Source organism: Euprymna scolopes, chromosome 11, assembly GCF_053919585.1.
Source record: "Euprymna scolopes isolate OS-2025 chromosome 11, ASM5391958v1, whole genome shotgun sequence".
In the NCBI taxonomy this organism is placed as follows: Eukaryota; Metazoa; Mollusca; class Cephalopoda; order Sepiida; family Sepiolidae; genus Euprymna; species Euprymna scolopes.
Window position 1 is genome coordinate 58,885,166 of NC_136492.1, and position 22,500 is coordinate 58,907,665.

The 22,500-nt window shown below is 36.3% G+C and overlaps 1 protein-coding gene across 2 annotated transcripts in view; it reads right to left on the minus strand.

Moving 5' to 3' along the window:
• LOC145287866 (alanine--tRNA ligase, cytoplasmic-like) overlaps positions 1 to 22,500 on the minus strand; it is a 108,157-nt gene that overhangs the window by 17,448 nt on the left and 68,209 nt on the right. For both annotated transcript variants that reach the window (XM_080135746.1, XM_080135747.1), the window contains 4 exons: positions 21,728 to 21,868; positions 17,355 to 17,495; positions 7,874 to 7,983; positions 1,857 to 1,965 (listed from right to left, as the gene is read on the minus strand). In XM_080135746.1, the coding sequence (XP_079991872.1) occupies positions 1,857 to 1,965; positions 7,874 to 7,983; positions 17,355 to 17,495; positions 21,728 to 21,868 (501 nt within the window). The remainder of the gene's footprint in view (positions 1 to 1,856; positions 1,966 to 7,873; positions 7,984 to 17,354; positions 17,496 to 21,727; positions 21,869 to 22,500) is intronic.

Genomic DNA, 22,500 nt, shown 5'->3' on the forward strand with positions numbered 1-22,500 from the left:
AAAAGACAATTGCAAACTATATTCACCATATTAATTCCACATCAAAGAGATTTGACCATAAAAATATAATGGTTCAGAGACTAATCAAAATGCAAATTTTTTTTTTAAATAAACATTTTTAAATTCTAATTTTGGACTCATAAGAGTTTTCATCATGAAAATACGGCCATTTTTTTTTAGCCGGAATGTTATAATTTAGCCGTAGTTGTCTGTTCTTATTAAAGATTGAGAAATTTTTTTTATGTCCAAGTCCAGTGATTTGATGATATTTTATGTTTGAGCTTGATCATATTGATAGCAAACAAACAAAGCAAAAATGAAAAGGAAACAAAATTAAGCATCCATGGAGCACACATAGAAAAGTATTAGCAGCAACAAAAATTTTTCAAAGTGACAAACAAACAACTGCTTCGAGTTCTTTTTTAAAGGATATTGGCTGGCAGTGATTTCAGCAAATGCAAAATTACAGCACAATATTGGTTGAAAGATCACAACCAGTTTGTGTGCAAGAAGTGTAAGACAATAGAAAAAGATAACTCAGATGTGGAGAAGGTATATTTGGCTGTTCAGAGGTTTTGTTACCTTGGTGATATCATTGAAGCAAAGAGACGAGCAGGTGCTAATGTGATTGAAAGAATTAAGATATATGATATGAGAATAATACATAATACAATGGATGTGGAATATACTTATACAGGATGGGGCAAAGCAACTTGTTTATTTAAATTTAGCACCCTAAAACGATGGTTGCTCCAAGGATGGTAGGCATGGACTTATTTGAGAGAGTGAGGCTTAAAATTTGGTTCTTAATGTGCGTTATTTATTTTTCAGGAACCCCAGTGAGTATCATGGAGTGGACAAAGTTGGAACGCGCTTTCGCTGTTGAGGCATTTTTTTCAAGCGGTCGGTCAATCATTGCAATGCAACGTGCATTCCATAGACATTTCAATATTGCCTCTCATGGTCGTGTTCCTGGCCAGCAGTCAATTGTTTCAAACTTTAGGGAAACGGATGATGTAAAGAAAAAGAAACCAGGCCTCCTATGAACAGCAAGGTAACCCCCGAAACATTATTACGGTGAGACAATCTGTTTTGAGATCTTCCTGACGGTCTGCCTACAAACACACATCTAGCGACTGACAAAGAGGCAAGCATTGGTTCATAATTCTAAAAATAAACAATACAAAGAAAAATACAGAAAACACAACTTTGAGACATTTTGTAGTTATCATAGTTAGGCTCTGAGTATGTGTGACATTATTGCATCTCTAAACGCTAACGTCCACATCTTAGTCATCTATGAAGATCTCTTTGTCATCAGTTGATATCAGCTCATCCTGGTCTCCTAAACTTTTCCGACTGTTGACTCTCTCAAACTGGATGCCATCCTCAATTGTCCCTAACTGTTGTAAACAGTCATAAATCTAACTCTAAACTTATTGATCTTTATATCCGGTTCTTTGTCTCTATCACTGCCACACCTTGATCAACAATCCTATTTCAGCTGCTTTTGTGTGCCTTGGTGAACAACTTCCTCTCAATAGTCTTTCTACTAACATCATTTCCCATAATTTTGTTCTGCAGATACACTTATTTCCTCTTATTCTTATAGTCTTTCCTCTTTTTTCACTTCCTAACACTTTGGGGAGAAGTGTCATAGAATCACACAGCCACTACTTACTAAGACTGGGTACCATGACTGAGTAAGTATGATGCAAGAGCCAAGACTTCTTGTGATCCCAATAAAAAACATTACGAACAAAGCTGCTCATTCGAACATATTTTAATAACGTGCGATTTCTCTGCTAAAACAAAGCTGCTTTTATTATTAATTTAAAAGAAAAATGTTTACTTACATTTTTGGCACTTTGCCCCGTTACGCAAGTTATACGTTTGACATTTTGTGAAACTCCAGAGGATTTCACAATGGCAAACTGACCAATATCAGATGTACAGTGGACATGACTAAAAGTAAAATAAAGATGAAAGAAATTAGATTTAAATTCAAAAAATATATGTATGCATTATCTACTATCTGAAATATCTGTCCCAGGTTTAGTTTGGTTGTTTTATGGCATATCAACCCTTTGGAAAAGATTTTATGCTTCAAGTTCTTTACATCTTCAAATATTTATTCATGTGTTTCGTTTGGTTGTTTTTTTTATGCCATATCAACCCTTTTCAGGTTATTTAATGCTAAATCCTGTACTTGTACTTGTTTCGGCTATCACCGTTGATCAATTGAGCCGGCTCCACCCATTGCATTAGTTACATCTCAAATTGAGGCCGATCACGCCCGACGATCTGATGTCGGAGCAGCCATGAGTGTAAACCATTTGTGGTTCCAGCAATGTAGACCACAGAGGTGAGGGCCCAGAATCAACTCAGAGTCTTGTCAGGACTAAATCGAGTAATTTTGGAAGAAAGTTTTTCTGCTTCAAATTCTTTATATCTTCAAATTTATAATGTTTATGTTTGGTTGTTTTTGTTTTTGCAGGACATCACTGAGTTTTGCAAAGAAAAAAACAATAACATCAATGTTTGGTGCGTTTTAGGTCAGGAAGTCAGTATTTTCAGTTAGCCTGACAACCATCAATCCCAAGACAGTTTCACCATACTGAGGGGTTCTTTAATAGCTAAAACACTTTGGACGCAAAATACTTCAAAGAAAGCAAAAACATAGTGTATATAGCATAATCACATTGACACACCGGTTCCCACTAGACCACCAAAGTTAAATGACATTGAGCCTGGCCAGTACCAAATTGGCAACCATTTGGGAATACCATGTGCTGTATATGTTCTCTGCTTATCTCGGCATTGTTTCCGGTCATCCTGGACTTTTCCCTTCCACCAGAATCATGCAGCATTGATTTAGGAGAAGTGTGATTGGTGATTGTACAACCCTTGCTTCACAATTACAAGTGCAGGCACTCTTACAGGGGGTATCCATTGTCTCTCAAAACAGAATGGAGGGGGATAAGTGCTTACAGAAAACTTGAAAATTTTCTTATACGATTTAGTGAGATGTAACTGATACTTAGCATCAATCATGAACCAAGTTTCACTAATCATCCTTCTCAAATGGTTTTCATGTATGACTAATCCTTTTCAGATCTACGTCAATCTTATTTGGATTATTCGGACGATTGTTCTCATTTTAGGGTAATTTTCACAATCTTTTGGCTTACGTAATCCCTGACCTTCTTCACGTGTCTTTTGTTGAACTCATTTCTGTTGAACTTGAGAAATCTCCACAGAATTTCAAATGGAACCTTTTATTTAATCCATGGGGAACACTAAGAATACAATTGCAAATTGTTTAAGGTTTTTACCTAACCCAATAGAATAAGAGGATGCTACTGCCGAGGATTAATTCCAAATAGATTCCTGAGTTCGACAGAAAGATCCCAGAGTCTGAAAAGAGATACCTGAAAAGGGTTGGAAGTTACATCATAAAGGGATACAAAAGTGGTGCAGAACTGTTGTTAAGTGAATTCATTTTCTCTGTACTGAGACGAGTATTTTTCTAGTCTATTATATAAAGAGTAGTTGTCTGTCCGTGCATGTGTGTGTGACTAGCTTAAAAGTAAAAAACAACAAAACAAACACCCACAAAGTTAGTATATTTTTGATGAGCAATACCTTGGATGGATAATATATTATTAAATCTATGTGGAACACTAAGAATACAATTGCGAATTGCTTAAGGCTTTTACCTAACCTGATGGAATGAGAGGATGTTACTTTTGAGGATTAATTCTAAATAGATTCCCGAGTTTGACAGAAAGATTCCAAAGTCTGACAAGAGATACCTGAGAGGGTTGGAAATTACATTGGCCAAAACATTGTAAAAAAATAGCACTCAATGTAAGAATGGTAATCCAAATAATCCAAATTATGAGTCGTCATCTCAAACATTCAGAAATATAACGTCAGTCTTAGTCTGCCTTTCTTTCTTCATCATTGTGAGTTTTAAAAATGAGGGCAGATCTTGTTAACTTGATGGTGTCAAAAGAGTGCAAACAATCCATCTTCAGCATCTTTGTAGGATTTCTTCCTCCATCAATCACTGTGCTCTTCTATGCTACAGTTCTCTATTGCTGGTAACAATTGGTTAGCAATTTTAAGGATTCTCTGGAGACAGGCTTGATGGATATTTGGATATTCAGTCGTTCTCTACATATCTGCATTATAGAGCAGAACTGGTTTCACTATCACATTGAATATCAAAATCTTGTGATTTGTAGGCCAATCTTAAATTGTTTTTTAAATTTGCCCAAATTTTGATCACTGTAAGAAAAAAAAAATTCTCAAAAGTAAACAGCTTTTCTAAGCCCATAACTTCAGTTATATAATCTCTATTTTCAGACATTTTTAACATAACTATGTTTTTGATTGCTTCGTTTTCTGGGATCTAGACTTTTTTTTTTTTTTTTTTTTACTGTTTTTCATACCAAACAAAGCATACTGCCACTCTTTGATGTAAGGGATTACTATTTAGAATCATGTTTACAAGGGATCATGTAGGGAGTTGAGCAACAAAATGTTTGTTCACATTATATTTAAACTTCAGTATATTAGTACAGTCAGGGAAACAAGAAACGAGACGAAACTATTAGAGTAGAAGACTCTGCTGCATCTAGGGACTTCAACAGTAAAAAGGTGGGATTTTGCTGCTTGTCGGTTTAGTTCGGGGTATGTACATCGAGGGGGGCAAAAGTGCTATGAATTCATCAGAGCATGCTTTATTAAAGTACTTGTAAAACAAGCACAGAGACTCAACATTGCAGCAATAGGACAGAGGGTGAAGCTTGGTTGATAATGCAGGACCTATTAGATTGGAGACTCCTTTTGGATCCTACCTAAGAGGGAGAGACTAGATGCACCAGTCCAGATGTAGCAACAATATTCCATACATAGGCAAATAGTGGCTTCATAGAAATTTAGAATATTGACAAGTGTGAGTAATTTTCTAGCATGGTAGAGGGAGCCCACCTTTGCAACATCCTTGGCAATGTCCTCAATGTATTTGTTCCAATTCATGTTGCCTGTGAATGTTAAGCTGAGGAGTTTGAGTGATGAGCTCTCAGGTAAGGTGTTATCAGGTAGGGTGGTCGAGAAAGTTTCTTGTAACTGTTAAAGTAGAAAAGCTTATTCTTAATAGCATTAAATGTTACCATCCAGTTACGATCTCATTCCACTACAGACTGAAAGTTGTTTTTATATTTATCAAAGTTTCCAAGTGTGCCTTATTATTATAAACCCGACCTGGAACAGGTATCCCAACTAGTAATAATAGCTTGGCAAAAAATACATTTAAATAAGTTTGCCTTGCGTTGGTTATATATACTTAACCAAACTGATTCCAAGAGCAGTATAACAATATGCTCTATTTCATTGATTGTAAGGCTGGTACATGATACTGTAGATGGTGGTGAAGTGAGTATAAACATGGACTGATGACCTGCATGTGGCAAGTTCAAACTTTGTTCACATTATCACTTTCACTATGGATGTTGACAACCTTCAGGTGGTTCCGCCTATAAGTACATGATCTGTAAGCGTTCATATATTTAGTTTAATTTAGTTTTATACAAAAAGGGTTAAGAAAAAAAAAAAAAAAAACAGGAGCAGAATCCCTTTATATAAATTTAGATACCTACGACTTTTACAAAATTTTAACAATAATATTAGACTTGGCCTTCGGGTCAAGCATGCACACACACACACACACACACACACACACAGAGAAAATTAAAAAAAAATTTTTTTTGAAAATGCATACACAAACACACAGACAACTGTTTATAAATTATAAATATGTTTTTGACACTTAAACGCTGGGGATTTATTAGTTAGATTAAGATCCATAGAGTGAATGAGGTATTTTGGTAAATGTTTCCAGTCAAGAGTAAGACTACAAAGTCTACATTTCTTACTTTTAATCACTTTAGTCACAAAGACCCTGAACCCTTCCCCTCCCCAATCTCTTGTAGGGCCTTGTGCCTAATTTTGTTGTTTAAGAATCTTTTGTTTTTTACTTAATTGTATTTTCAAAATTTTTAAAAGCAATAAAATATATAAACAAGATCAAAGTGTAGTATCTGTTCTTCAGATGCTACATTTCTATTTCTTGTTCTCTTTCAGTGGAGGAGAAATCCTTCACGACTGAGACAAGTTTTATTTTTGTTCTTTTTCTCCACATTAAAAAACGACCCTGGTGTCTAACTCTGTCCCGTGGGGAGGTATTGTAAATAGGAACAATAATATTAGACATCAATTAATAAATATTCTCCAACTTTCACTTTGAAGTGTTTTAAAAGATTTTAGGAGTCATGATATGGGTACGACCTTCTATTTGAAAATTCAAGTATTTAAAATGTGAATTAAATTTGATGCATATTAGACACCAATTAAGCAAGATTCCTTTGAATTCCAATTTCTTCTTAAATTGTAGACATTTTCGAAAGTTAAAATCATGTAATGGATGGTGATCAAAATTAGAATAAGGATTCTAGATATGAGGTTTAGTATCATTATATCTTAATTTTAATGTTCATAAAGGGATTCAAAAGTGACGCAGAACTGTTCGGTTAAGTGAATTCATTCTCTGTGCTGGGACCGGTATTTTTCTAGTCTATAAATATAAAAGCGAAAATGTATGTATGTGTGTTCGCTTTTTCTGTATGTCTACAAAAGGCTTCTTTCAGAGAAGCGGTCGGTCGGTTCACAACTTTTTAAAACTTTTTATATCACATATAAATCGTAATATCTCACAGTTAACAACGAAGCTCGCCTGTCTATTTAATTTGCTCGATTTCGGGAAGATAAATATTCAATATTTGTTGTTCGCCGCATGTGGGTTAGTCTTTTTCCTATAACATCTTGGGAAAATAAAAATCCCGCAGTCAAACTTGACCTCATTAACTCATTAAAACGGGCACCTGCCAAATCCAAGTAATTAAATAAATTCAAACGTGTTTCCGTTAGCATCTCGCGGTGGGGCAATGGTTAATGTCGCCAGTTTTTTTTTTTTTCACACTTTAATTTACAACTTTGCCTCAACAGTTCGGGTTCGATGCTCATACTTACTTTTTTTCTTTTTAACCCCCTCCCCACACACACACCTCTAAACACCCGGGCGACGCCAAGTACCCCTCACTAGTCTATTATATAAAGAGTAGTTGTCTGTTCATGTGTGTGTCCAGCTAAAAGTAAAAAAAACAACAAAACAAACACCTAAAAAGTTGGTATATTTTTGATGGGCAATGCCTTAGATGGATAATTTCTAAAATTGATAAAAAAAAAAACTATTCATGCTTTGAGGGGTAACTGGGTCATATTTCGTTATACAAGGGGATAAATACGTTTTTTAGCACATAATAAGATTGAAAATGTCTAACTTGAAAAGATAATGCCAACTCATTTAAAATTTATTAGGCGCTAACCCCAAAATTTTATTTATCATTTAATATTCTCTTCGCACTAATGTCATTATCAATATTATTTCTCTTCAAAAGGAGGAAGAGATAGCAAGAATCATGGAAAGGATAGATTTAGTAGTGCTCTGATAGCATCCTTAATGGCTTCAGTAGCACTCTAAAGGTCTCTTTAGTTTTAGTTTTGTTTTCATTTAATATAAGCAGAGAAGGCGGATAGAGGGAAGGGAAAGGGAAAGAAGAGAAAGATAGAAGGACAGATAGAGAAAGAGAGAGAATCTTTAATAGAAATAGATTACAATTTTTAACGTAACGGGTTACCTTGCTAGTTTATTATGAACCCGTGTTGAAATCTAAAAACCATATTTAATTATAATGCATACGTGTCAATTTATCTTACAAAATTCTTAGCATTAATAAATGATACTTACGTTCCCGCACAGAGTTCCACCGACAAATCATTTCTAGCAAAATCTGGATTGACCAATAATTGGTCAACAGGATGACCAATACTGACCACGTAAACATCTTCTGGATAAGTCTAGAAAGAAAAGGTTATGTTTGAATTAGTGATAATTGATTCGCAAATAAATGTCGAAACAATGGAGCTTTTAAATTCTTATACAGAGATGGTCGCGACAGTAGAGTTCTGATCCTGGCTTGAACAACTTGCTTGTATAGTCACACTAAAGAGCTGTGTTATAGCGACAAAGTCTGTGTTCTGTGGATAACTAAAGTGGTATAGTAGCAGATTTCACCGGTGTTGCCTGGGTCAAGTAAGGAAGCCGGGAGGGGGAGGGGGTGAATTGAAAAAAATTCATTAATAGTTGGGGAGGAGGGGGGGGGGCGGCGAAACAACAGTAGGCAGCTTGGGTGGAGAGAGAAAAGAAAAAGTGGTAGTAGGCAGGTAGGCTCGAACCCGTAATGTGATGTCTCCATCGTCCGACCACAAGTTCGGAACATTGAAATATTTGGAGGTGTGTATTGAGCAAAAAAAAAATTGGTAGTAGGCAGGCAGGCTCGAACCCGTGACATGAAGGCGGAAAAGAAAGTGAAGAAAAAGCTGACATCTTACTTCTACGCCATGACCGGAGCGGAAATGTAAAGCATTCAAATTTAGCGATGTCAACCCTAACGCCACAGCGGATAAGAATCACGCACTTTTCTGCTGTATTTGTTTCCGCACGATGTTTGGGAAAACCAGCTACCCACAAAAGGGAGAACTTTGGCAGTGTCCAAATAAATAGCAATTGTCTGGTATGAAGGGTTTCCTCCACATTGATCAAAGCTAATTGCCTTCTGAATGTCCCGGCCATGACGGTCAGGAGGCGCTGCTGTTTGCTTCGATCAGTTTTGTTTTTATACAAAAAAGACAAACAGACACTGGAAAGAAAAGGATGGAGGGAATATTTTAAAAGTCGATCAAAGTAAAGATAGAGACGACGTCCGTTTTCGAATCTGAGATATTACAATCTAGGGAGTATAAGGAAAGTTTTCCAAAATAGTAACCAAAGGCGAGAAGCCCGGCAAAAAAAGGCTTTCTTGGACATACAGAAACGCTCGCAGCCGTTTTGCCTTTTATATATAGAGACTAGCGGGAGGTACCCGGCGTTGCCCAGGTATTTGTAGGTGTGTGTGTTGGGGGGAGGGGGGGTAAATCAGAACAAAAAGGAAACTTAACGATAGCGATTTAAAAAAAAAGGGGGGGGGGGGCATGTGGGCTCGAACCCGGAGTCTTGAGGCCTATAGATTGAGCCTGAACACCTGGGCTATGGCAGCAATGTTAATGAAAGAGCGATTAAAGTGAGTCAAGTCAAAGTTTGATCGACAAGGGGATGCTTAATGAGGTCATAGCGGAGGCGTTACAATGACGGGGCAGTTTTTTGGCGTTTGTTTAGTTTGTTTCACTGCGGAATCGTTTTTTCAGTTTGGGCTTCCCCAAGATGATGGGAGGAGGAATACCAGCTCCCCATTGAAAGGGGATTGTCCAAATTGAATAGCAATTGTCTGATATAAGGAAAAAACCGCATTGATCAAAGCTGATTGCTTTTGAACGCTGGGAACAATGCAACAATCTTTGTATTAGTTTCGCTTTTAAAATCTACATGCGCCGATCAAAAAATGTTGAATATTTATCTTTTAAAAGTCGGGCAAATTAAATACGCACGAGACCCCCATTCGTAACTCGTAGATATTATGATTTCAACGTGATATAAAAAGTTTTAAAAATGAGCGACGGCCTCGAGAAGCCGCCGGAAAAAATCCTTTCTCGGACATACACAAAAAGCGAACATACATACATTTTCGCTTTTATATATATATATATATATATATATATATCTATAAAAGTGAACGTGTCTGTCTGTCTGTGTGTCTGTCTGTCTGTGTACATTTCCCTACGCAATAACTGTCAATTTTTAGTCTATAGACTCGAAATTTGAAATACCGGGTACTGAGATTTGGGAAAATCGATGTGACGGGTGTCAGCCAGAAATTTGGCTGTTAAGGGGTCAAATTTTAACGATTTGACCTTTAAGAACTCTACCAAACTCCTCCGACAATTTTGGGTCTAGACACTTGAAATTTTAGATATAGGTTCCTTGAACCTGGATCTAACTTAATAAAGTGATTTGAGGCCGAAACTATAAATTTTAAGGGGTCATAATAGGGGTCAAAGTTTTTAAAAATTAAGCATTTTTTTTGTTTTTTTGCTTTTTTTGCACAGCATAAACCTCCAAACACCCGAGCAACGCCGGGCACCCCTGCTAGTATATATATATTTCTGAATTAATTAATTGATATATATATAGCCATGTTATATATCATGTTGAAGCGTACTTTTTGCTCTATGGAATCGTGTCATTCATTACTGTTCTCAATCTCTCCATTCGTTTTTTTGCTGGTTTTTCAACAGCATGGACAAAATTCAAATCTGCACGATTTTCTTGTTCCAGTTCAAACAGTTCAAGACAGCTCATGATATCAATGATGCATTTGGCCCAGGAACCACTAACGAACATGTGGCATAACGGTGGTTCAAGAAATTTCGCGATAATGAGAAGAGTCTCGAAGATGAAGGCAGTCACAGCAGCCAACTGCGGATGATAATGAACATTTGAAAGCCTTAATTGAAGCCAATCCTCACAAAACCACACGAAAAGTTGCTGTTGAACTCAAGGTCGACCACTCAACAGTTGTTCGTCATTTAAAGCAAATAGGGAAGTCAAAAAAGTTGGATAAGTAGGTGCCACATGAATTGAACGATAATAAAAAAAATTATCATGTCTTCTACGTAAGAAAAACAACCCATTCGTCAAGCGGATTGTCACATGTGATGAGAAGTTGATCCTCTACAACAACCAGCAACATTCGGCACAGTGGTTGAATGCCAGAGAAGCTCCACAACATTTCCTGAAGCCGAAATTGCACCAAAAAAAGGTTATGGTGACTGTTTGATGGTCTGCAGCTGGTCTCATCTATCACAGCTTCTTGAATCTGGGCGAAACAATTATGGCAGAGAAGTACTGCTGACAAATTGATGAAATGCACTAGAAGCTCCAACGTATGTGTCCAAGATTGGTCGATATGAAGGGACAAATTCTCCCCCATGACAACGCTTGCTCGCATGTTGATCAACTGAAAAACTGAATAAATTGGGCGACGAGACTCTGTCTCACCCGCCATATTCACCGGACCTCTCACCCATCGATTATGACTTTTTCAAGCATATCAACAACTTCCAGCACAAAAAATGCTTCAAAAGCCGAGATGATGCCGAATCAGCCTTCAATGACTTCATCACTTCCAGAACTCTGGATTTCGATGCAAATGGGATAAATAAACTTGTTGCTCGCTGGCAAAAAATGCATTGATTCTAATGTTCTTATTTCGATTAATAAAGGAGTTATGATATTTGAAGTTGAATGTCAAAAAATAACATTATAATTTATATAATATTAACCTTTAAATTATCAAGCTCAATGTAATTACAGAGCATATAACAAACAAATTACAAAAGTCTATATTCCAAATTTTATTATGTTGACCATCTTACCATTTATCTCTTTAATTATATTGACATTCACAAGTCTTGACAGTAATTGTTTCGTAGTGCAAAATCATTCACTTGATTATTATATCAACCAATGAATCTATTCTGCCCTTAACTCGCCAGAAATAGCAACTATCAATCCATCAAAAAGACAATAAGATTCATTTGGGCATGATTACAAAACCCGAAAATAGGAAGAAAAGTTGCTATTACCTTTTATTTTATTTTTTATTACGCCATTTTGAATTTTCAAGTAAAGTCACTAAAATTTAAATTTACGTATTAATAAATTGTAATTATTTTCGTATATAAGAAAATATTCTGTTTATTATTTTATTATTTACTAGCGAGGGGTACCTGGCGTTGCCTGGGTGTTTAGAGGTGTGTGTGGTTTTGGGTAAATCAAAACTCCGAGGGGGGGAGGGGTAAAATAAAAAAATATGTTTTGATAGGTAAGTATGAGGATTGAACCCAAAGCCTTGAGGCAAAGTTGTAAATTAAAGAGTGAAAAAAAAAAGAGTGCGACAGTTTTAACCATTGGGCCACCGCGAGATGCTAACGGAAGCACGTTTGAATTTATTTAATTACTTGGATTTGGCAGGTGCACGTTTTAATGACTTAATGAGGTCAAGTTTGACTGCGGGATAGTATTTCATTTACTGCGGAAACGGTTTTTTTTTATTTTTATTTTCCCAAGATGTTATAGGAAAAAGACTAACCCACATGCGGCGAACGACAAATGCTGAATATTTATCTTCCCGAAGTCGAGCAAATTAAATAGACAGGTGAGCTCCGTTGTTAACTGTGAGATATTACGATTTATATGTGATATAAAAAGTTTTAAGAAGTTGTGAACCGACCAACTGCTTCTCTGAAAAAAGCCTTTTGTAGACATACTTATTTATATTATGAAATGATTATATTATTTATTTAAATTAAATAATTTTAACATTTGAAACATTTCAATATAAATTAATATATATTTATGAGTTTTATTTATCAACTATCTAACTAAAATTATAATATTCAATCAATAAGTTGGTATGTATTTTAGTTATCCTTCCATAATTATATTTCATCTACTCTAATTTATTGAATTCAAATATACCCCAATTTTTATTATTTTTATTGTATCCTAATATATTGAAATTAGATCCCATATTTATTTTATTTTATTGGTACTTGTACAGTTTAATCAAGACATTAAAAAAATGAAAATATCGAAGAAAAAAAAAAAGGTTATATCGTACGTATCTGTTTTGGACTGAAGATCTCTGAAAAAAAAATTTCACTTAATTTGATTGAGTAGTTTTTGTTTTTTTTTACAGTGGAAAAACATTTCTTTATGATAGCACGTTGAAAGTAGACATCTTGAATTTTTTGAACATGCTACAGCAGGGGAATAACTCAATTTAAAGCGCCACCCCTCCCTCCACTTTTTAATACTAGCTTTTCTTCCTAAAAATCAAACCTTTTGCTCGGTATCATAACAAATTTTTTTTTCACTATAAAAAAAAACAACTTGATGAAATTAAGTGAAATTTTTTTCGGAAAACTTCATTCCATAACAGATACATACAATATAATTTTTTTTTTATATTTTCATTTTTTAATGTCTTGATTAAACTCTACAAGTACCATTTTATTTGTAAATTCAAAAGTAATAATAAAGTATTTGATATCCTTTTATATTAATATCATTTAATTGTGATTATTACCAACATATATTTTACTTCAATCTCTCATATGTTCATTAATTAATTTGTATATTTATTTTAATTTTATTTTAACTTATATCCCTAAAAAAATTAATTTTTATTTTAATTTGATCTATTATCTATTCGTAAGCTTATCAGCTTATTCCAATTAATAAAGGAGTTATGATTTTTTAAGTTGAACGTCAAAAAATAATATTATTTTTGCACCAACCTAATACAAATATTCTTCAATCAAATTTTAATAATCATTTCCCAAACTAATTAAATTATTTAGTACATTTTTATACCTGGAATAAAATATATATATATATATATATATACACACACACACACACACACACATATATACATATATATGCTGATGATGACTGCAACATCTTGTCAGATGAGTGCTACTCCCTCAGACACTGAAAGTCCATGAGCCCAAATGCCTGAGGGAGTATCTATACTAAGATGATGTTACAGAGTTTTAACTTTGTACGAGAGCTAAGTCTCTCTCTCGGTTCCAAATGTTAAGATCCAGCAACAAGCAAGAACAAGATAGCCAGCAACAAATTAAACTGCAGACCAGCTTAATGTGGGTACTGGTCTCCCGCTTTATGGTTTTTTAAATCAAAGATTTGCTTCTCCTAGAAAGATTGCCTTCACAACGGCTAACGGGAGCCCTCTCCACCCCAATACACATATACACACAAATATACATGGTGCTAGTTGGCCGTTGACCCAGAAAAGAGGTTTATTCGCCCTTTGGAAGGTCTTTTTTTTTTTTCTTTTTTTTTTTTTTTCCAAAGGCATCACCACATTATCAAGGCCCAGAGACCACTCAAGGATAAGGGTTAAAGAGTGTACAGTAGAAATTGGTCAATATAGTAATCATTAGTAATGAAAATTTGGTAAATTTAATAACTTATATGGAACGGCTCATCAAGAACTTGTTTACTTTAGACTTGAACACAACCATATTGTAGTCAGCCGGAAAGCAGGAAAACGGAAGACAATTCCACAGGCGTGCAGTTCTAAGAAAGAAGCTTTGTTCATGGAATCTACGTTTAGGTTTAGGCACAGATAAAGAGTGGGGGAAATTATTGATAGTGTTTACAGCTAGACGAGTGTTTCTTGTGAAAGTTTGGCGAGGGGGGACCATAGATTGAAGCTCAGTTGAACACTTTCCATGAAAATAACGATACATCAGAGACAAACTCGCAACATCTCTTCTGTGAGATAGAGGTTGCAAGGAGGAGAAAAGGACATCTCCTACGAGGCTACGAAGTCTATTTTGAACTCTATCAAGGCAGGACAAGTCCTTTCTAGCAGCTCCTGCCCAGATGTGGCAACAGTATTCCATCCTTGGACGTACCTGGCTCTTATATAGGTAGAGAATAGCATCAGCAGTGAGATATCTACCGGATCGATAGAAAGATCCCACCATTTTTCCAGCGGCCTTGGCAACAGATTTGATATACGTGTTCCATTTAAGATCAGGAGTAATGGTCAATCCCAGAAGCTTGTCAAAACTTGAGGCCTCCTGAAGACGAGAGCCATTCATTTCAATTGATGCCAGATGTGGATCAGAATGTTGATGATGTAAAGAGAGGAGCTTGGTTTTAGATGCATTAAAAGTAACCAGCCACTCCTTTCCCCATTGTACTACATGCTCAAGATCAGAGGAGAGAGAATTGGAGAGAACTTGGTCGTTTACTGTCTTAGATGTGGTACCATAAATGGTAGTGTCGTCAGCATAAATGTCTACAAATGATGTAAGGATATGATTTGGAAGATCATTAATGTAGATCAGGAATAGAGTTGGGCCCAGGATGGATCTCTGAGGGACACCGGCATTAATACTGTGAGCTTCTGATTTTTGCCCCTCAACTACTACTCTTATGAACCTATCAGAAAGAAATGATTTAATAATTGAGAAGACTTTTCCAGCTATACCATAGCTAGCGATCTTATGAAGTAAACCTTTATGCCATACCCTATCAAAGGCTTTAGATATGTCAAGAGCAATTGCCTTAGAAAGATTGCCACCGTCGAGAGATTTGCTAATCCTATGCGATATAACTGTAAGGACATCTGCTGTAGATCTAGCAGAACGGAAACCATATTGAGTGTCACTAAGAAGGTTATTTTTGTTGAGATGTTTGATTACTTCTGTATTTAACACAGATTCTAGCAACTTACTCATGACGCACAGGAGACTTATTGGCCTGTACTGAGAGGGGGATGAGCGATCACCTGAATTCTTAAATACAGGGCATACTGATGAGATTTTCCAGGGAGATGGGAAACTATTCTCCTTAAGACAACGTTTAAACAGTTTTGTAAGTATGGGCGCTAATTCAGGTTGAAGTTTTTTGAGTACTATAATTGGAATACCATCAGGGCCAGTTGCTTTACTCGAATCAAGGTTTTTGATTAGCTTGGCAACATCACGTACAGATATACGTATATCACATAGCGTGTTTTCTGATACAGGAGGAAATATTGGGGGTTGGCGGTCTTGGTCGCAAAGGGTAGAATTAGCTGCAAAGTTCTTGACAAAGAGTTTGGCTTTGTCTGATGCTGACGAGATTACCTCAGGTCCATTGATAATAGTTGGGATGGAGCACACGCTTCTGTTCAGGATTCTGTTTGCTATTTGCCAAAACTGGTGGGAACCAAGCTGCTGCTCAGCTACTTTGGACTTAACAGATTGAGCATACAACACTCTTGCGTTCCTAATTACTTTCTTAGAATGGTTGCTGGCAGTCCTGAAAACGGCTTTAGTTTCCATACATCTATTACGTTTGAAGCAGTGGAAAAAGTGATTTCTGTGCGCAATGGCAGCAGCACATTCTGGAGAGAACCATGGCTGGCTGTTAGGTTTTTGCTGAAACTTTTTAGAGGGTATGAAATGGTCAATACCTACAATTAACCATTCAGTTAGGTCTAATACTATAGAGGACACATCCTTTTTAAACATGGAATGTAGAGGTAGATCAGATATAAATGTACGGAAGCTATCCCAGTCAGCCTTAGTGTAACGATATACTGTACGATGAAGAGGTACGTCTGGGGACTTATTACATTTCATTTTTATCTTAATTGATACAACAGAGTGGTCGGAAGATCCAAGAGGCGACAGAACAGAAACTGAACATAGTTCAGGGCAAGTTGTGAGAAAAAGGTCTAGTAGGCTCGCATACTGGCCGTCATTATCGGGCACACGGGTAGGTTCCTGAACAATCTGAGTGAGGTCATAGGCAATGGAGAAATCATGACAGAACCTCCCCTCATCATCGGTCTTGTTTGAGTGGGTCAACCATTCGACGTTGTGAACATTGAAGTCTCCACATACGTGAATGTTAGCTGAAGGATAAGTAGAAAGGACTTGGTCAATTTTCTCAGATATGCTTTGAAAGATAGTAACTCCGCTGTTGTGGGGGCGATAGAGAGTAAATATAAATGCAGTAGTGTGAGCTAAAGCAACCCGGAAGCACATATAGGGTAAGTTAGGATCTTCCCTGGAGATGTCCCTCCCACATGGAAAGCTATCTTTAATATAGGCACATATTCCATGCCCATGGCGATCTTGGGGGTCAGATTTAGAAGTTAAGTTAGAGTATCCTGAAATTGCAAACTCATCTAGGGAAATAGCCTGTCCAATGCCAGTTTCACTTAAAAATAAAAGGTCTGGTTTAGTCTCCTGTAATTGGGTTTCAACCTCTGGAAGGTTAGAACGAAGACCCCTGATGTTGGAGAAGGAGACATGGTAGTAGGGGTCTACGTTGGAAGTTGGAGAACCGGGTTTAATCGTGTATTTTTTCTTGAAACTTGTCATGATGAAATTTTGGAATTTGTGGACTAGGTTGTTTTTAATCCTTCAGGGAGACTAGCCGCCCTCCTCACCAAACAAGTCTGGTGGGGGAACCAGTTTAGTCGGTGGTGACCCGACCATGAGGCAGGTAGTACTGGGTTACATGGTAGCAGTAGCATATGACAAGCCCTGACCTGACACACACACACATATATATATATATATATATATATATATATATATATATAGAGAGAGAGAGAGAGAGAGAAAGATATAGCACAGTAAACTATCTACTATATAAGAATATAAATTGAGAATGAGCATCGTGTAAAAAGTTAACTTACTTCATTAGGAATCAAAGTTAAACCTTTGATCTTTAAGGCTTCTTTGATATTTAACTTTGCTCTGTAGACTGGAATCTCTTGTGTGATGACCAAACGGATTATTTCTTCCAAACGAGACAAATCAGCCAAACACAATTCTTCCTATTGAAACAACAACAAAAAATGCTTTTAAACAATCGAAATATCAATTTTCATCTCTAACTTTTATGTAGATTAAATTAGAAGTTTCATAACTACTTCTAGTAAATCTATATGATAGGTTTGCATTTTTTTTTTTTCCTATCTGTTGGCCACTTAAAGGCTTCAAAAGTATTGGACAGGATTGCATCAAGTGTGACATGAGATACCCTTTGGATACTATGGTATCACAAAGGTTGAGGGTACGTTTTTTTTCAGGTTATGATATGGATTACAATGTTTTTCCCGCCTCTGGTTATGGTATTTGCACACCTTGTTGTTGGCGTCCTTCCGCCTAGATAGACGATGGAGAATCGCGCCTGAAAGTTGTCATGAGTGGTGGCAACTGTTGCTGTGACTGAGCAGACCGATGCAGGAGCGGCAGATTCTGTTGCACTTCCCGCAGGGATACCTTCTGTCAGGCTCTGCCGATGCTGCCGTTGATGCTGTCCTTTTGTGCCTGCCTCTCTTCTCCTCCCACTGTCCATCTCATCTCTCTTCGCTCAGTTGGACACATTTCTTGACTTTGATCCTCTAGCAGTCACGTCATGGTGTTATTTATAATGTTATTTGATTATATGCATGTGTATTATTGAATGTGATATCCCAGGATTCTACTGTTTCATAATTATCATAAATCATGTTTTTCTATCTATTCACTGCCCCCAATAATTTGTTTCGGAAAATTGCATGGAGGATATCTCTTGATACCTCGTAATATATATCTGTGAATTTACTATTGAAAAAAAATTTTACCACTTATATATTTCTACGCATATTTCTTATTTTTTGGTGTTAGAATTAATGTATGATTGATACACTTTTTTTTTTTAATTAATAATGGAAATCAAAGCTTTTATTGTCAAGTAATTGTTTTTTCTTCCTCGTGAGAAGATTTGTTTCTTTGAAAAATCTAGGTTTAAATGGTTTTTTTTCTATATTTTATACCATGCTGTATGACTTAAAATTATAAAATTTGTAAAGTATACAACTTTACATTTATTTTCACTTGACTGCTCTATCTCCAATATCATTTTAGAAATAACTACAAATAATTATTATATATGCATATACGCACACAAATTGTAATTAATTAGTTATACATGATACCATATATGAACATGAACTTAAACTGCATTAAATGGTTAGGCCCCAATTTTGAAGATTGGAGGAGCATGTAGTCACTTGTTTTTTTTTACATGGAGGTCACCACTTATCAAGGCCCGAAGGCCACTCAGGGATAAGGGTTATTGCGTGTACAGTAATCAACGAGATAGTATTGTAGTAATCATTAGTATCGGAGATTTGATAGAGTGTCTTAGTTAAGGGGGCGGTTTGTAAGAACTTTGTTTATGTTGGACTTGAAGAAATATAAGTTGTAGTCAGGTGGGAAACAGGCAAACGGAAGAGAGTTCCACAGTCGTGCACTTCTGAGAAAGAAGCTCTGCTCATGGAAGCTACGTTTGGATTTAGGCACAGATAAAGAGTGGGGAAAATTATTGACAGTAGTTTCAGCCAGACGGGTGTTTCTCATGAAAGATTGGCGAGGGGGTACGAGAGATTGGAGCTCAGACGAGCACTTGCCATGGAAATAATGATAAAACAAAGACAGGCTCGCAATGTCTCTTCTGTGGGAGAGAGGTTGCAGGGTAGAGAAAAGGGCATCCCCCCACTAAGCCACGAAGTCTATTTTGTACTCTGTCAAGGCAGGATAGGCTGTTTTTAGCAGCTCCTGTCCAGATGTGAGTGAGGTCATAGGCAGTGGCAAAATCATGACAGAACCTCCCCTCGTCATCAATCTTATTTGAGTGGGTCAGCCATTCCATTATGGACATTGAAGTCACCGCTAATGTGAATGTTAGCCAAAGGATGAGCAGACAGGATGTGGTCAATTTTCTCAGATATGCTCTTAAAGATAGTAACCGCACTGTTGTGAGGGTGATAGAGGACAAATATAAATGCAGTGGTGTAAGCTAGTGCAATCTGGAAGCACATATAAGGTAAATTAGAGTCTTCTCTGGTGGAGATATCTCTACCACATGGAAAGTCATCTTTGATGTAGGCACATATTCCATGTCCATGGCGATCTTGGGGGTCAGATTTAGATGTTAAGTTAGAGTATCCTTTAATTATGAATTCGTCTAGGGAGGTGGTCAGCCCTATGCCAGTTTCACTTAGAAAGAATATGTCCGGCTTCGTCTCCTTTAATTGTGTTCTGGAAGGTTGGAACGTAGACCCCTGATGTTGGAGAAGGAGACCTGGTAGTAGGGGTCTACGTTGGAGGATGGGGTTCTAGGTTTATTCATGTTTTTTGGGGGGAGGGAGATTTGTCATGTTGAGGTTTTGGGATTCGTGGAGCAGGTCGATAGACTTAGTTGGAGCAGGACAGAGAGGGAAAGTAAGAGAGAAAAAGACAAGAAATTTTAAAAATTTTTTTGGAGCACAAGATAAAGTAAAGCCGTAACAATTACCCACTAGTATGGCATCGAGAGGCCCTACCAGAAACTACTGTATGGTCCAGAATCCATTCACCAAATGGCAATACAGCAGCCCCGGTACTTTGCACCTGCAGTCACTACTCTCAGGCCTACTCTGATTATGTAATTATTATGTAATTATGTGATACTACTTCTCAGGCACAATCAAATAGGTTGAATAAAACCTATTGTTTAGAGACTATTTGTTTACAAAACATATGCCAAAAAAATTAATTAATACACTAAACAATATATACACAAAACATACATATTGTTTTGATATAAAATGACCTAATGGAAATTGATATGCCATAAAACCCAACAACCCATTAATGAAGATAAAAATGTTGATTATTCATCTGTTGGTTGTGGTTGGTTGTTTTGGTTTATAGAATATCAACGGTTTCCAGTTATTTAATACCAAATCTGGTTAATTTGGTAAACAATTTATGCTTCAAATTCTTTATATGTTCAAATATTCATTCATAGTGTTTGGTTTGGTTTGGTTTTGTTTGGTTTGGTTTGGTTGTTTTGTTTTGCAGCTTATCAACCCTTTTTGTATTATTTAATGCCAAATCAAGTCATTGTAGTAAAAAAAAAAATCATATGTTTTTTTTTTTTTTTTTTTTTTTTTTAAGTAGCCACTACTTATCATGACCAGAAGGCCACTCGAGGATAAGGATTAATGAATGTAAGGTGATAGTGTAATAATCATTAATAGTGAAAGTTGGGTAGAATTTGATTATTTAAGGGGAAGGTTCAACAATAACTTGTTTACATTGGATTTGAATGCTACGATATTGTAGTCAGCCAGGAAGTAAGCCACAGGCGGGCAATTCTAGTAAAGAAGCTTTCTTCATGGAATCTGCATTTAGATTTATGCACAGATAGAGTGTGGGAAATTGTTGATAGTGGTTGTCGCTAGTCAAGTGTTTTTGGAAAGTTCGGCAAGAGGGAACCATAGACTGGAGCTCATATGTGCACTTACAATGAAAATAACAAGAGCAAAGACAGGCTCACAACGTCTTCTTTCTGCGGAAAAAATGTTGAAGAGAAAAGGGCATCACCTACTAGGTTTTGAAGCAGTTTCGAACTCTATCAAGGCAGGATAGGGTGCGCTGAGCAGCTCCTGCCCAGATGTGGCAACAGTACTTCATTTTAGGATCTACTTGGCTCTTATACAATACATCGGCAGTGAGATACCTACTGGAACGGTAGAATGATTCAACCATTTTTTCAACGATCTTGGCAACAGATTTGATGTATGTGTTTCATTTCAGATCACGAGTGAAAATCAGTTCCAGAAGCTTGTCAAGACATGGTGTTTTCCTAAGACGAGAGCCATTCATATCAATTGGGGCCTGATGGGAATCAGAACAATAATGATTAAAAAAGAGACGATTGGTTTTAGATGCATTAAAATTAACCAGCCACCTTTTTCCCCAACTATTTATTTATGCTGCTTAGTTTTATTGTTTTGTAGAGAAAAATTGTTTTTTTATTTTTGCTTTTACAGAACATGATTGAGTTTGGCAATGGGAAAGGAAAAAAACATCAATGTGCATTGTGGGACAGGAAGTTGATATCTTAAGACAGCTTGATCTGGTAGCACTAGGATAATTCAAAGGAAGAGATAAGAAATAAAAGTGTAATCATGTCATCTTACATAAAATCCTGATTAAAAGCTAAAAAACAAAAAGAGGAAGAAAGGAATCTTACAAAACAAGAGAAATCAAAAGTGAATTGGTCTTCTTGTACAGATGAGCCAAGTTGATTAACTTGAGTGTCCAATAATTTGTGGAGGCCCCAGTTTAACAAGTGGGTTGCAGTGTGGTTGGCCATGCATGCTTTTCTCATATCCTACAAAAAATCCAAAAAGAAAAATAGAAAAACATGAAAATATGGAAACTTTGAATGGCATGATATGGAATAAGAGGAATAAATTTATGTAGACAACAATAATTTTTTTTAAAGTTTTGAATTTTTGACATGAGGGCTGATTGTTTATATTACTTCTATTGCTCGGACTATTGTTCTCATCTTGAGTGTTATTTGTGCAATGTTTCAGTTGGATTGCCCTTCATCAGGCATGTCAGTTGTTGCTTGGAAAAGAAAGGAGAAACTTTTCTTCTCTTTTTTCCAAACCATAACTGACATGCCTGATGAAGGTCAAAGAACAATCCGACCGAAACGTTGCGCTGATAACACTCAAGATGAGAACAATCGTCCGATCGATACAAGTAATATAAATAATTTTTTTGCTTAAAAATAAAGAAAACTTGAAATACATAAAAAAAAAAATACAACAGCATTAATTCTCCACAAAAAGTCAGACATAATTCAAAGAAAAAACTAATCAGTTCATCTGTTGTAGTGCAAATAATTACATCAAAACAATTTAAGGAAATATCATTTCCAAAGAAAATTGATGACATTTGAGGCTATTGTAGTTCAAATGTTGACCGTTTCTGTGGAAGGTGCGGTGAGATTGT